Source organism: Protopterus annectens, chromosome 1.part1 (genome assembly GCF_019279795.1).
Source record: "Protopterus annectens isolate FY-2018-M chromosome 1.part1, PAN1.0, whole genome shotgun sequence".
NCBI classification, from domain to species: domain Eukaryota; kingdom Metazoa; phylum Chordata; order Ceratodontiformes; family Protopteridae; genus Protopterus; species Protopterus annectens.
This window is the reverse complement of record NC_056726.1, coordinates 788,245,578-788,261,141: the sequence shown is the minus strand read 5'-3', so window position 1 is coordinate 788,261,141 and position 15,564 is coordinate 788,245,578. Positions and strand designations below refer to the sequence as shown.

Here is a 15,564-nt window from a genome sequence, read left to right as displayed (position 1 = left end):
CTGCCTGAAACGTAACCCTTTCTAACAAACAGTGAAAATTAAAGGTAAAACAACAAAATATAATTCAAAGTAAATCTTCTTCTCTACAAGCTATCCCTTTCTTCCTACAAACAGTGAAAAACAGTGGTAGAAAGCAAAATACAAGTTCAAATAAAAATTCTCTACTAGACAACTGCACAGTCAATCACAAACCAAGACAGGATTGTGTAGATAAGCTCATGGGCGTCATTTGATAATAAATGCGTCTCTCTGAAAGTTACAGGACTATATGTGGTCATTAAATAATGTTGCTTTTCATCGAATTGGCAGAAACAAGAACATGGTTAAAGTCAGAAAGGTTTAATGAATTTCACTTTAACTTTAAATCTGGTGTGATGCACTTTGAAGAGTGGGGGTATCATTTTTAGGACGTAGAGAATATGGCTTAGCATTTGAAATGTACATTGGCTGTAATTACAAACCTCATATTTTCCCAAGCCAGATGTAATTTAATAACATCGGTCTGCTCCATTCACGAAGGTGGGTAATCAGTGTGAGATTCAATTAGTTGTTCACCTGTCAAGAAATGGTGTTATAAGTGAGCTATTCACATGTCCCTCCAAGAACTCAAGTAATAACTCTAATGTTTAAACTTTAAGGTTCAACATGTTTAGCTTTTTGTGGTGAAAAACAATTTTTTAATCTTGAAAACATTTTTAATACTGTAAATAAGGGATAGACCACAAGAAATATTGTCAGAAAAAAATGTTACTGCAAACACAAACCAAGTAAGAAAAAAAAATGAGCACTCCAAGCTTTGCTATGTTTTTTTCATCAATTTATTCCAATAACAAGTAAAAACATACCATAAAACAAGGCTCCATTGATCAGTGACATTGCTTTTAAGTCCAAGAAAGTTCTTGTAAACACAAAACCACCAGTAATCCAGAGTAGTCAGTATTACTAGTAATGTCTTTCGGCTTTTCCCGGTTAGGGGTCGCCACAGCGGAACTCCGGTCCGCTAATGATTGGCAGAGGATTTTTACGGTGCCGAGTTGCCAGCCCAACGCCCAACCTTCAAAGGAGGCACACCCATTCACACACGCACCTACCTGCATGTCTTTATACATCACTCGACCACGGGGAGGACATGCAGACTCCACACAGAAGACGCTCCACCTGAGAATCGAACGGGAGAACCTCCTGCTGTGAGGTGACAATGCTAACCTCTGCAGTCAGTATTACTGTTTTGTAAAAACACTAGAGCAGTTCTTTTAAAAGCAGGTGAAAAAATACCTGTAGTGCTGTTTAAGTACAAAGTCCAATGCAATTCTTGTAGAAGCAAAGCTTCAGCAACCAAAAAAAGTTTAAATCCTAGCGCTTTCTTCTCTCTGCACAGAGACTTTTTCAAAGGAAGTGTAAACCAGTTCACTTCCCTGTTTTTATTTCAAGTCCTAACCAGTCATGTAATGCCAAAACCAGCCCCATTTAAAGGGATAAAACACATTCTACATATCCCTTTCTTTCCATCCTAATCATTTCTTGTAAGAAACCTTTAATAAACCCATGTAAATATTAATCCATATACTAACCATAAAAAAACTAAAAAATATAAATATATATCTAAAAATATATATATGCATTGTAGTTTGTAACAGGTATATTTATACATACTCTATAAGGTGTTAAAAATCTGTAATGTGAAAGTATTTTGTTTTTTTATTTATTACTGTCATTTTATGTGTGCGTTTTTTTATGTATTCTAATACTGCTTTCACTTTTCCAAGGCTTTTAGTCTTAACACACACATTATTGAGCACAGATCATTTAAACCAGGCCAGCTACCAGCATTCAAGGACAGCTGCCATTGGAGTTCCTCTTTTTCCAGTCTAAGACTCCAAGGTCCCCCTCTTTTTTTGTTGATTAACCTGCTCTAAAACCACAAATTTAAATTTGTGGTCCGGGTGCCCTTGAGTATGTATTTACAATGCATTAGTCATCCTTTCTTTTCTCATGTCGTATGTATGTTCGTATATTCTCTCTTTTAGGGTACGCTCGGTTTTTCCAACATAAAAAGCGGGATAGTCCTGACACATAGCTACATATACCACTCCCTTTGTGAAACAATCAAACTTACCCCTCATGTTTATATGTCTCCCTCTTATCTTAATCTGTTGAGTTTCCTGAACATACTTACAGTAAGCACACCGCCCACATTTTCTTATTATATTAATAGTTTGTTTTATTTCTCTAGGCCTCTCCAGTAGTTGTTTCATGGTTACCCCCTTACGGTATACTCTATGGTTAATTTTTCCTACAAAATATTCCTACATGTTAAGAGGGATGTTTGAAAAAGGAGGTTACCCACCAAACTTGATGGATAATGTATATCAAGAAGTAGTGAATAAAACAAATAGGGGGCATTTTAAGCCTATATTACATTCAATACCAGTACAAGAGGAGGATGGACCAGTTATTGAAAGGATAATTGGTAGTAAAAAAGTAAACAGATTTAAACATGTATTTGTAACAACTTTTGCTATCGAAAGCTGTTGTATAAGAGGAATAATACAAAATAATTGGTCTATTATTATGGAAGAAGAAACATGTAGGAATATTTTGGAGGTAAAACCAACCATAGTGTACCGTAAGGGGGTAACCATGAAACAACTATTGGAGCATTATTTATGACTAAGCCTAAGAGTGTCAAATATAAAAAAAAAAATCTGCAATGTATACCAAGTTGTTGTTGTGGATTCTAAAAGCTGTTACAAACAACTTGCTGCTTTAAGCCACTCCAGCACCTAAACAATGGTTTTAAGAATCTACAGTGAGAAAGAAATAGCTGTCAGAACTTTTAGTATAAACAAGTGCTGTATATCTTTAAAGAGAATGGATCAAATGTCTGGCAGAAGTTAAAGACTCGTTTGTAAATTGAATTTACATGCTATTTACTTGGGTAGCCAACAGATTGTCATCTTTTAACTTTTCATTAGGTAAATATTCTGTTGCTGTTTCCTAAAATTGTACACTGTTTATGAATCCCACTCACAAAGAAAAAAAATTCCGTATAACTGTTTATTGATTTTCATACTTGCTTCTTCTGTCTAAATTTTAATTGAAATAGCAGGAATGGGAAGAATTGCATAACTGAGCCATTGCTTACATGTTATTACAAAATATTATCCATTATATTTGTGATTAAACACTGACATAATGTGAAACCGTCCATGTCAGTTTTTGTCAGCATTTTGTTGAAGAGTTAAGAAAACAAAAAATTTGCAAGTCTCATACTAGCTAGTAAAAAATGTTCATTTATAAAGATCTGTATGTTAGAACTGGAAATAGTAAAATGTTTACCTACTTTATTAATTTGGTGTTTTTCTCTGTTACATTTGGTACATTTAGTAGTTGTTTTCTAAATGAGGGTTTGGCTGTATCTAGGGTTACCACCTGTCCCACTTTGGCCATTTGAAAAGGTGGCAACCCTAGATGTGTCTAGCTCCTGTTGACTCACCATTAGTCCACACACAGAATGTAATACATCATCTTTGTTCTTGAGTTACGTGTGCGGTTCTAATAGCGAATGTAGTACAAGTGCTACAGCTGACCTTTTTATTTATTTGAAACACAGTACAGTTTATTGTTTTGAAAATTTGTAAATGTTACCCAGTGTAATTGTTTATTTACGTCAGACCAATATTACATAGACATTTGCAAATCCCTGTTGAATTTTTTTTTTTGTTAATTAAAAACATGCTAACATCTCATTTGGTGTTACTGAGGGTTCTGTGGTTTTACATGGCTGAAAAATATAATGTAACTGAATGGTCTTCCTTGGCTGATTTCTTGATGCAGATCTACTTCAACATGGCGATTGGGAATTACTTGCAGGTAGTAAGTAGTATCCTGTGAGTAAATGTCTGAAAACTAATCACATTGGCAGTCCCACTGCAGAAAAGTGGTAAGACAGAGGCAATTAATGCACCCTTGAGTAGTTACTAATGCAGAGGTTTCTGATGCAAAAATAGAAAAGATGTCACACTCTTGGTAAATTCAGAGAATGGAGTAGTAGCAAGGGCATTTCTGTTTTCAAAAAGCTTAACTTTCATAGAAGAAAACACATACTTTTATCATTAAAGGAGAGATTAATAATACTAATACTTTTCTCATGTCAGGTCAAGAAAGTAAAACAAAACTAACCTTGAAAGCCTCATTTAATCTTATGTTTTTGTATTCCATAGGTTTAGAATTGTTGCCCGCAGTATGTCTGCTTTCTTGTTAGTTCAGGTTCCTGCAGATAATCGTATTCGACTGAAACCTGGCACTGAATTGCAACTTTCACACAAAGCACAACAGGTACAGTATTAATGAATATGTGACAGTTAAGACTAGAAGTTCTCCTAGGTCAGAAAATTACAGATCCATTGGAAGACGTATTATTAGTAATGTTTGTACATGGTTTTGATTCCAAAGGTAGCTTAAGTGTGTGTGTGTGTGTGGGGGGGGGGGGGCAGGGGGCATTTCATTTTTGCATTATAAACCTAAAAACAGAATCAAAGTTTTTTTTTTGTTTTGTTTTTTTTTTTGCCATCCTGGTAAATGTCTTTGCTGTCATGGGTTTCTTTCGTTCCACTGAAAGTTATGTCTAGCATGACTCTGCCTCTCTTCTGCTATGAAAATGTGCTTTTCTGCTTTATGGTTAAGCTTCTGTGGAGGTGAGAAATCCTTTCATTTGAGAGTGGAGGTACCTATACAGCAATTACACTGCCAGTGCTCATAATTTCATTGTGGCTTGATTTATCTTCTTTTGTGGCTGGGCATAGAGTGCATGTGCACACTTACATGTATGCAAACACTGTAGCTATCTGCTTGTAAATTATTTAATTGATATGTACCATGCTGCTGTCCTCCTGAGTGAATGTTGCAACCTTCTCATGGATGAACAGTGCAGACTTCTGGTAGGTGAACACTGCAAATCTTAATCACTGACATCAAGAAAGGAGAACTAGTTATCAACTTCTCAAACCCTTCCTGCAAATCATTACAACCCCCCCTTCACTGAATTATTAACTTTCCAGTACCTTGGACAGTAGTTGGACCTTAGTTACTGGTGGTAAATGTAGACATTTTATCCGTGGATCATTGGGCCTGCTGGTGTGTTATTTGTTTATTCATTATTTCATTCATTCTCTAGTTGCTTTATTTGTCCAGCCCAGGGCCATGGAAGTGATGGCACCTGTTGTAACACTCGGTGGACACAGCAGAGTCATTTTATTTAAAAATGTGCTGTGGACACTGCCTCTTTTCAGTTTAGAATCTCTTACTTATAACTTTTTTTTAGTTTTGAGATTACAAGGTAATGACTTCAGAGTGCTTATAGCAACAGCTCAGATCTGAAAAACCAAAATGCACTGCAGTCTAACAAAGATTACAACTGAGCAATTATTGTAACAAACGCTGGCATGTAGCTGCTAGATAATTAATCCCTGACTGAAATCAGTAATATAATGAATAAAACTGTAACCTAGAAAAAAGCTATTACTGGCATTGCTTCAAAATGTTTAAATAAATCAGAGTTTGCATAAACAAACCAGTACAGCAGTATCAGAATAATGTAAGTCTATATGACAAAAGCAGCTGCATTGACAAAGGTTAGAAAAGTGATAGTACTGGTATCAGATGTGTTAGCAGTAATATCAGCAACATTACCAGACAGTGTCTTGAGTCAAAAGGTGAGGATGGGGGCCAAGAGAATTTAATAGTACTTTAATGTATGCTGACAATTAGCTCATTTATACCTTGCCCCACGTTTAACTTGAGGTGACTAGGAAAAACTCCAGTGTTCTCAGTAGTTAATGAGACACCCAAAGAAGAGCATATGCTTAGACTGCCTATATGCTGAGATATCTGTAACTCATCATGGCAGATTTTTGGCTCTAGTTGACAGCAGTCTAAGGCATCTGGATATTGGGGCAACTTCCATTTGCAAATTATTCCATTTTTAACTCTCAGAGTGTTTATGGACAGATAAACTTCACTGCTTTTGGAAAATTAGGAGATAAAAACACAAATAAGTAAAACAACTCGTCTAGGAAAAGATTAACTTTTAATCAGCTGTGTAAATGCACACAGAAGACCAAAAGTTTAAGGCAGTTCCAAAAGATGTATGTCCTAGTGCCAAGAGTTCTTGTATTTAAACATCTCCAACAAGTTGAAGAAGTAGCTGGAAAGAGTACTGCAGTGGTTCATCAGTATAAAATAATTTATGGAGAGATAGCCATAAAAATATTCACCATTTTGTGTCCACTGTAATGTGACAAGGGGACTGCAGTATATTTTCCAAGGAAGGATGTTGAACTAGAGAGCTGGGAGCTAGCAACGTGGTTAAGTACATTCTGAACAAATTCATGGATAAATTGAATAATAAAGAAATAAAAGTTGGATAAGCATCCAGCCCATCAGTCATCCAGCTATATTAGCACTATATTGGAAAATGACAATACTGCTGGATGTGGGCATGTGCGTGCATGCCGTGCCAACTTTGTCTTTAATGTAATGCTCTATTGGGTTGTAGAAGTTGCAGTGTTCTGGATCTAGAGCAAAGGAGACATGGAACGTCTTCAAAAGATTTAAGCGCGAACCTTGAAATAAATGAAAGTAAATATACAATACCTTCTTCCACCAAGCTGTGTAAAGGAAGGATTCCAAGAGGGACTAGAAGTCAGGAGGGACATCTAATGTAAGGAGCAACTAGAAACACAAATCTGCAGGATCTACAGCCCTAAAAAGAGACCTCTGAAGACCAGAAAAGATTGTTCACAAACTGCAATTTGTTGATTAAATGGCAATTCTTCATTAGCCCTAGAGCTAATGTTCATAGCCAGATGCAATTCATTGGAAAGGGGCAGAAATTAAGATTATTTTCCTTAAGCAGTGTTGAAGAAATCTGGCTAGTGTGCTAAAGGAGGTCATCTTCATTTAGGTACCAGAAAAGAATAATTTTTAGTATAGATGTGTTATGACATACTAATCGACAAGGGATGAAAAGCCTACATTTATCTTTAGCAACATAATGTTTTATATATATGTACACACCCTGCCTTGAGTTTTACCTGGGTTCCACAAGAAAGCTAAGATTTGCTGTTCCATTTCTGAAAAAGACAAATGTGTTAATAAAGAGACACAAATTCGTTAACAGGGACTGGGAATTTTCTTTATTAAGAGTTCTTATATTAGTAAGAAGAGAGCCAGACTTGCACCCAAATATTTAATGAAGTTAGAGTCCCACTGAAACTGTATAAACTGGGAAGTGTGGGTGGGGTGGTGTCCCTTAGAGCAGAAGATTTTGACAAGTTGACCATACAGCCAGAAAAAGACTGACAGTGTTGAAGGCTACTCCAGCATTTTGGGATAGTAGCTACATAGGGTCTATATTAGAACATCGAAGTTTCAGAACTTTGAATGTTCTAATATCGATCCCTATTCAGCGAAAGCTGAAAATATCGAAGCAACAGAAAACCAAATTTTTTCTTAGGGAAAGAATTTCCGTTTCTGTTGCTTCGGTATTTTCAGCGCTGTGGTGGAAAGTTACGGGTCGGGTTCAGGTAAGTGTGCGATTGAGTGCAAGTTAGGTGAGTTAGGGTTAGGGTGCAGGTTAGGTAAGTGTGCGATTGTGTGGACGTGAGGGTTAGGGCGGGTTAGGTGAGTAAGGGATAGGGTGCGGGTCAGGTAATGTGCGATTGTGTGGACGTGAGGGTTAGGGCGGGGTAGGTGAGTTAGAGTTAGGGTGCAGGTGAGGTGAATGCGCGATAGTGATGGACCTTAGGGTTAGGGTTTGGGTTAAGTGGATAGTTAGTGGTGTGTGTATAGTTTAGTGTAGGTTTAGGTGTAAGATTTTAGGTGTATGTGTGTGGATTGCTGCTTGCTTGGTGTGCTTGTGTTGTGTGTATGTGTTTTGGAACAGCAATTTTTTTCACTAGGAAAAAATTCGCTGTTCTGTATGTTCGATGTTTTCAGCTTTCGCTAAATAGGGGTCGATATTAGAGCATTCGAAGTTTTAAAACTTTGATGTTCTAATATAGACCCGATACATAGTTTGGAAGCATCAAAAAGATGTCATCAGCAAGAGAGAAATTTGATTTACTAAAAATCCTAAAACATTGTTTGAAGAAGAAGATGCCAGTACCATTCTTAAAGCCTGTGCCAGGGGTTCATTATCAGTTATACAAACATACAAAGCTGTCATACTCCACTTTGGATACCAAGAGAGGAAGAAATATGAGGCCAGTCTAATAGCAGCAGCAGAAAATCCTGGATATATAATGTGTAGGGACTTATGATTAGAGTCCAAAATAAACAATAAAGTTTCTTGGAGGCCATTTTTTGCTTGGGCTAAAGGGAAGTCTCTCTGTTGATCAGTGGCAGTGGAAAACATTGAGCAGCCTGCCTGTCCCTGTGGGAGTGGTTACTGACTCGAAACTGTAGTTTTATTGGCCATTTTGGGTCAATTCCAAACTCCTTCATTTTCCTCTCTTAAAACCCTCTCTTGCGCGGTTTTGCACGTTTTTGTGCATAGCGCAACAGCGGGCAGCGCCGCCTAATTGGGTTTAAACTATTCCTGGCTCCACAAAGTCTGCTCTTCACTTTTTCCCTTAGAACTGCTCTATGTCTCAATTTAAACACCATATTCTCATTCTAAGGCCCTTCACTGGTCCAATTAAGTAATCCTACAAGTTAGCACTATTAAACCATAAGCACTACTTACTCTTATACTCTCTACGATTACCCTGTCCTCTACTGGTCCATCTTAAATTCAGTTTCCCTATATTACTCTAGCATGTCCAAAGGTCAGTCAATGGTTTCCTCTCCAGTCCAGCTGGTGAATCTGGGAATTTTGAGGCAATGTTAAAACTGTCTCATGTACACGGACAACCCTTTCCTCCTCCAAACAGGTTCAAATATATGTGAGAGATGCAACTATTTAGCCAAACTGGAGGCTGAGCTCTCTCATCTCAAAACTGGTGTAACCAGTCAGGAGGAGAAGGTAACCTCACACAACACATTTCCAGTATCACATAGTCCCACCACATCAGTGAACCAAACACATAAATACACAAAAACATACTCGGAGGCTCTAAATAAAAATCTACCTAAGCAACAGAGACCTCCAAAGCAGACATCCAAGCAAACGCTACCTCAAAACAAAACACGCACAACACATAGCCCACAAAGTCAGTGTGCCAAGCAGCCACAGCCCTTAAGGCTGAATAACACACCTGATACTCTTGTAATAGGTGACTCTATTGTCAGACACACTGACGTCCCGCTCACCAGGCTGAATAAAGAGAAGGTCATGGTGAGCTGCCTGTCGGGTGCTAGGATCCGCCACATAACGCAAGCACTCCGGTCACTCCAAAGCAAATACAAATATGACTCAGTCATTGTACATGCTGGTGTGAATGACCTGAGATGTACCTCCATGGACTACATGAAAAGAGACATAGAGGAGCTCTCTGATCATGTAGCCCAGGCTGGTATGACCCCGACCTTGAGCAGCATCTTACCCTCACCTAGAATGATGCCACAGTACAAAGGCAAAATGATTGATTTTAACAGTTGACTAAAATTTTGGTGTCATTCAAAGGGGATCCAGTGTCTGTCAGCCTGGGATGACATGCTCGACAAGCCACGTTGCTTCGCTAGGGACGGCTTGCACCTGTCACCACTGGGCTTTCGGATATTGGCAAAGGCTCTTGCCACCCCCATAGTGCCTTTTTTAGGCAAGGCTCAAAAGTCAAACCCACCCCCATAGAAAGCACAAGGAACATGAAACTAAGGGTAATGCTGCTTAACGCCAGAAGTCTTAACCTCAAGATGCACGCACTCAAAGCTCTCCTCAGTATGGAGAACATTGATATCTGTGCAGTGACAGAAACCTGGTTCAAGGCTCCAGAGAGCACCCCAGCACTACCAGGCTATACCTCATATCATGCTTTTCGGCCCCAAATCCCGGACTGAACCACAAAAGGAGGGGGAGTTTCCATATTTATCAAGGATATCCACACCTCCAGGTTAGTGGCATTGCACGAAGTATCGGAGACCATCCATGTGCAACTAACAGTGGGCAAGACTGCTTTTCAGTTTATAGCATCCTACAGACCACCCTCTCAAAGTCAGGAATCCCACTCGGCTTTCCTGAAAACATTGGAGAACATGAAGATCTCTCCGAACACCATTATATTGGGTGACTTCAACTGCCCAAACATTGACTGGGAGCACTACTCAAGCCCCAGCACCTTAGCCCAAAGGTTCCTGGAAATTCAAATGCTATGGAACAACTAGTCACCACTCCCACAAAAGGGGACAACATACTAGACCTGATCATTACCAACATGGGGACTCTATGCTCCACACCAGAAGTATATCCCTCATTGGTAAGATCAGACCATAAATTAATTTCACTGGATGTCCACATCCCGACCCCACCCCAAGCCCAATAAACCACAGTGAAAAACTTCTCAAAAGCGAACTTCTCACTTCTCAAAACCAAAGTGGAATCCTTCTAGGGCCCTGGGCCAGTGGAAACTATGGCCCAAACTGCAGAATCCTATATAAACGCATTCTACGGACATCTCCAGGAATGCATGGATCATGCTATCCCAAACAAAACGAAGACCCAATCATCCAAAGGCAGGCGTCCAGTCTGGTGGACCCCTGCCATAAATAAACTGTACAACAGAAGGAGGAAGCTACAACATGATAGAGCAAAATCCCTAATAGGGAAGGCATCTCTGATCAGTACTAGCAAAAAATTACGATCCCTCATAAAATCCTCCAAGGCCAGCTTCGAGAGAAAAATTGCACAGGACACCAAAGACAATCATAAGGCTTTTTTCAGTTATGTTAGGAACCTGGGATGCAACTCCCAGACTTGTTCTGAGTTGATTCTAAACAACAAAAAATTCACTGAACCCAGCGACATCGCCAATATCATGCCAGACAGGTTCAGTGCAAACTTCTCCCCCCCTCCCCCCCAAAAGAGCAAGTATCTATCCCGGCAGAAGGCTGCCTCCCAAACATCTCTGATGCTCAGGTGAAGGCTGCCCTCTCCAAAGCAAAAAACACTGCTTCCATGGGACCAGATGGCGTCCCAGGTTGTGTCCTACATGAACTCCAAGAGGAACTAATCCCTCAAATAAAACAGCTATACAATCTCAGCCTCACTACAGGATATGTGCCCACAGAATGGCGTACAGCAACAGTGGTCCCACTCCACAAAGCTGGAGCCTCTACAGACCCTGGAAACTATTGCCCCATAAGCCTGACTAGCTTAGTCTGCAAGGCTATGGAGAGGATCATCATGGAGCTCATAAACAAAGACATTGGGGACCTACAGACACTAGATCCTACCCAGTTCGGCTTTGTCAAGGGCAGATCCTGCCTTTTGAACCTGGTTGACTTCTTCGAAACAGTCACCAAAGCCATAGATGAAGGGAAGGTAGTCCACACAGCCTATCTGGACCTTGCAAAGGCATTTGACACAATACCCCACTCGGGCATCATAGATAAGCTATCCAGCTTAAATATAAACCCCTATGTCACAAGATGGGTCGCAAACTGGCTCAAAGACAGAACCCACAGAGTGTGAGTTGCTGGAGCCATGTCAGACTCGAAACCGGTCACAAGTGGCATCCCACAGGGTTCTGTCCTGGGACCACTCTTGTTCGGTATATACTTTTCTGAGGTACAGGCAAATATGAGAGGACTATGGCTCACCAAGTTTGCAGACGACTGCAAACTGGGCACCATAATCGACTCTCCAGCCGACACAAACATCCTTCAAAAAGGTCTCACAGAGACAGATAACTGGTGCCAGCACCATGGTTTAAAGCTAAATGCCAAAAAATGTATAGTCATACCCTTTGGCAAAAACAATGTGCCCACAAATTACCACATAAGTGGAAACCCATTAAGTACAGAGAAAGTTATTAGGGACCTGGGGACCCAAGTTGATAGCAATCTCTCCTTTGAAAACCACATTGCCAAAGTGGTTAGAAAGACCTTCTACATAGCCCACCTCATCACGAAGGGTTTCACATCTAGATCAAGAGAGGTAATCGTGCCCCTTTATTCATCCCTCATCAGGCCCATCATAGAATACAATGCCCCTTTTGGGATGTACCTTACCCAACATCTGCAGCAATTAGAAAGACCCCAAAAGTATCTCACCAAGAGGATCAAGGGTCTCAAACAGATGCCAAACTAAACCTTAAAAAGGGCACAGTATACTCAAATCAAGGGGTGGCGTAAGCCATACAGAATCGGGCTAGGCTTATAATTGCCCCAGGGCAGATAGCCTAGTATGAACCTATGAACACTGTCATTTGATATAGTCAGAGATATTTTCTGTGTCAAGAGAAAGAGACACCCAGGAGTACTGATTTTTCTGATTAATTTCAATCTGTTGTATTGTTTTAAGAATATTTTGACAGGATGCTAACCCCTTAACAAATCCCACCTGGTCAGGATGGATCAAGGTGGATCTGTACAGGGACAGATGGCTAGCCCAAAGGGGCATTAATACTTTGTAATGAACATTTAGTATGAACATGAGCCAGTAGCTTTTTGTAATATGGGAAAATTTCCCATGTGTAATAACTGGGGGAAAAGAGTCTGTTTTCAGGAAGGAGGGAGGAAATTTGGGTTGGTACATGCTTTCCAAAGAATGAATAATGCAGAAGGAAGGATTTTATACAGGTTTGCTGAAGAAAAATATGCCTGAGGTATGTTGTTAAGTTTAAGTTTAGAAATGTGAGCTAGGAGCTTCTCCTTGGTGAAGTGCACATCTTAAGTGGAAAAGACTTCATTAGAAAGAGAGGGAGGATTGAAGAATTCCAGTCAGTTAATAAATGTGAGAGCTGGACTAGGCTCAGACAAGTCAGCTTGATAAATATGATGGAAGTTGAGCCTGAATGAGACTGAAGATTCTGTTAAGGAAAGGGTTTTCCTTTTACTCTGAGAAGATTGTAGGAAGCAAAAGGTTTGTTGTTGGACTGGACTTCAGAAGTCTGTACACTTGAGGAGTGACTATAGTTTTACAAGTATAATTGATCTAAAGGCAGCTCATTTTTTATCTTTATTATGGATTGTACTTTAGATTAATTTGTACTAGCTGTAGTTTAAGGTCTTTGGGAATATGCAGTGATTTCTACATAGGTAGCGTTTGGTCCTACAACTCTTGGCAGTTTTCATTCCATGTCCTCCAAACTCCATTAGCCCAAGACTTTGGCTTAGCTTGTAAGAATATCTGCACAATTGCAAAGGGACAAAGTGAGAGGTGTTTCATAAATAATGAGCTTATTCTAATTCTTGAGTCAAAGAGGTGAGCAGGTCTCTGAAATCTGGATAATGGGTATAATAATGAAGAGGCCCCCAATGCTTTGGGTGGTGGGGTTCAAGACAGGCAAGTTCAAATACTAAAGTGACACAATGTAAGGGAATGGAAAACTGAAAACTAAGAGGCTGCATCCACAATGAAGCAAGTTAAAAGTATGCCATTGATACTTCTAAGCTTTCCATATTTAGCTGAGTGGTTCATAGGATTCATAGGTGGTTACTAGGCATGCTGTCAAGGTGACCACTGATGAGCCTCACCCAGTTTCTCAGTTGTCTCAAAGCACTGTCTAAGTGTCTTTTTCAGGGTCACATAGCAGCCAATTCTGTGTGATAACTGCCAGACCAGAAGAAATAGTTTGGGTCCACAGGCCTCAAAACCATGTGTCTGTTCTCTGGAATCCAGTGCACTATCACTGTACCATGGAGGCACTGTGAGTGAATAACCTTAATTCTGAGGGGTTAGAGAGCCACATCTCACAAACAAGACTTCAGAAACATGGACAGAGCTTACATCGTTGGTGGGTTCATAGGTAAATGCTGTGCAGTTAGCCTGCAGACCATTACAAGCTTAGCAGAAAAAAAAACTCTATTCAGTAAAGTTCCTATCAGCCTCAAGGAGAGCAAGGCAAGATAGATCCATGGAGAATTTGATGCTGCCCATCCTATTATCTACACTTAACTTGAAGGTAGTAAGAGTGCTACTCTACTTGACATGTACTAGAAGATGCTTTTGTCAGAGGTGAGAAATATGTAAGAGAGAGGTCCCCAAGGCAGAGGGGGAAACTCTTATAAGAGACATCACCCAAGAGACAGAGGTGGTCCACAAAATCAAGGCTTCAGGGGACTATGGACTCTTCACAGCTGGGGGGGGTGGCATTATCTGAGAAAGACAGTCCAAGGCATATAGTCTTACAGAGGCCTGTCTTCACATCAGTATCTTGGAGTTGAGAGCAGACCTTCTAGAACTGCAGGCATTTCTGGATTCTCTCCCCTCAAGCATCGTCTCCATACAGACAGACAACATGGCAATAATCTGGTATATCAACAAACAGAGAGGAACCAGGTCTTATCCTTTGTGTAGAGAGGCCGTGAGAGTGTGGCAGTGGGTGATATTTTCTCAATGCTTTCTAAATGCAGTGTATCTCCTGGGGAAGACCAACAAACTAGTGGGCAAGTTCAACGGAAACATTTTGCTCCCTCATAAGTGGTCCCTCAACTCATTAGTAATGGAGTGGATTTTCCACCATTGCAACCAACCTTGTTGCAATCTGTTTGTCTGTCCCTACAATACTAAATGCAGCAAGTTCTTCACTCTAACCCCCCACAAGGGGGAGCCACCTCGGGATACTGTAACACATCCTTATCCCATGGGTCTCCTTTATGCCTTTCCCCTGACATCTCTGATTCCAGGGTTCTTACAGAAAGTATTGGAGAACAAGGTAATCCTCATAGCCCCTTCCTGGCCATGACAGGTGTTGTTTCCCTTCCTCTGGCCTCATCTAATATACCCACCAGGGGTTCTTGGCTAGGACCCGGATTTACTTTCTCACCCATTTATACTGCCTCACCAGAACATTCAATCCCTTAAGCTAACTGCATGATCTCATTTTTCAATTAAAATAGTGATCCTTTTTCAGCTCTCCTTCCATCTATTTTAGCCTTCCTCGCACATCTTTTTCAAAATGGTGCCAGCTATTCTACTATTAAAGTTCAGTTAGCTGCAACTTCCTTGATTCATGTAGGAGAGAATCATACACCCATAACTTCCGTTAGGTTGTCACGGCCTTTTTTCAAGGCACTTTCTTACTCCAGCCTCCACTTAGAGATCCAGTTCCTCCATGAGATATTACCATTCTTTTGCAGGCCCTCCCTTTGAACCTGCTACAAAAGTGTATCTTAAGTTTTTGTCCTGCAAAACCTTATTCTAGTGGCTATCATCTCTCAAACAAATTTCAGGGTTGTGTGCATTATCCTCAAAGCCTCCATATACAAATTTTCTTAAGGACAGTGTCTCTGTGGGAACCAATCCCTCTTTCCTCCCCAAGGTGGCTTTAGAATCATCCATTAATCAATTTACAAATCTTCCAGTTTTCTTTCCAAGTGTCTGAAATGAGGGTGAATGTACCTTGCATTTACTGATGATGATGGTGTTCATTGTCAATTATGTTTTTATCTGTACCGCAGTAA

The 15,564-nt window shown here is 40.1% G+C and overlaps 1 protein-coding gene across 1 annotated transcript in view; it reads left to right on the top strand.

The window, feature by feature from the left end:
* Positions 1 to 15,564, top strand: part of EPG5 (ectopic P-granules autophagy protein 5 homolog) — a 2,535,958-nt gene that overhangs the window by 2,435,375 nt on the left and 85,019 nt on the right. The window contains exon 43 of the mRNA XM_044078183.1: positions 4,224 to 4,338. Coding sequence (XP_043934118.1) covers positions 4,224 to 4,338 — 115 coding nt within the window. The remainder of the gene's footprint in view (positions 1 to 4,223; positions 4,339 to 15,564) is intronic.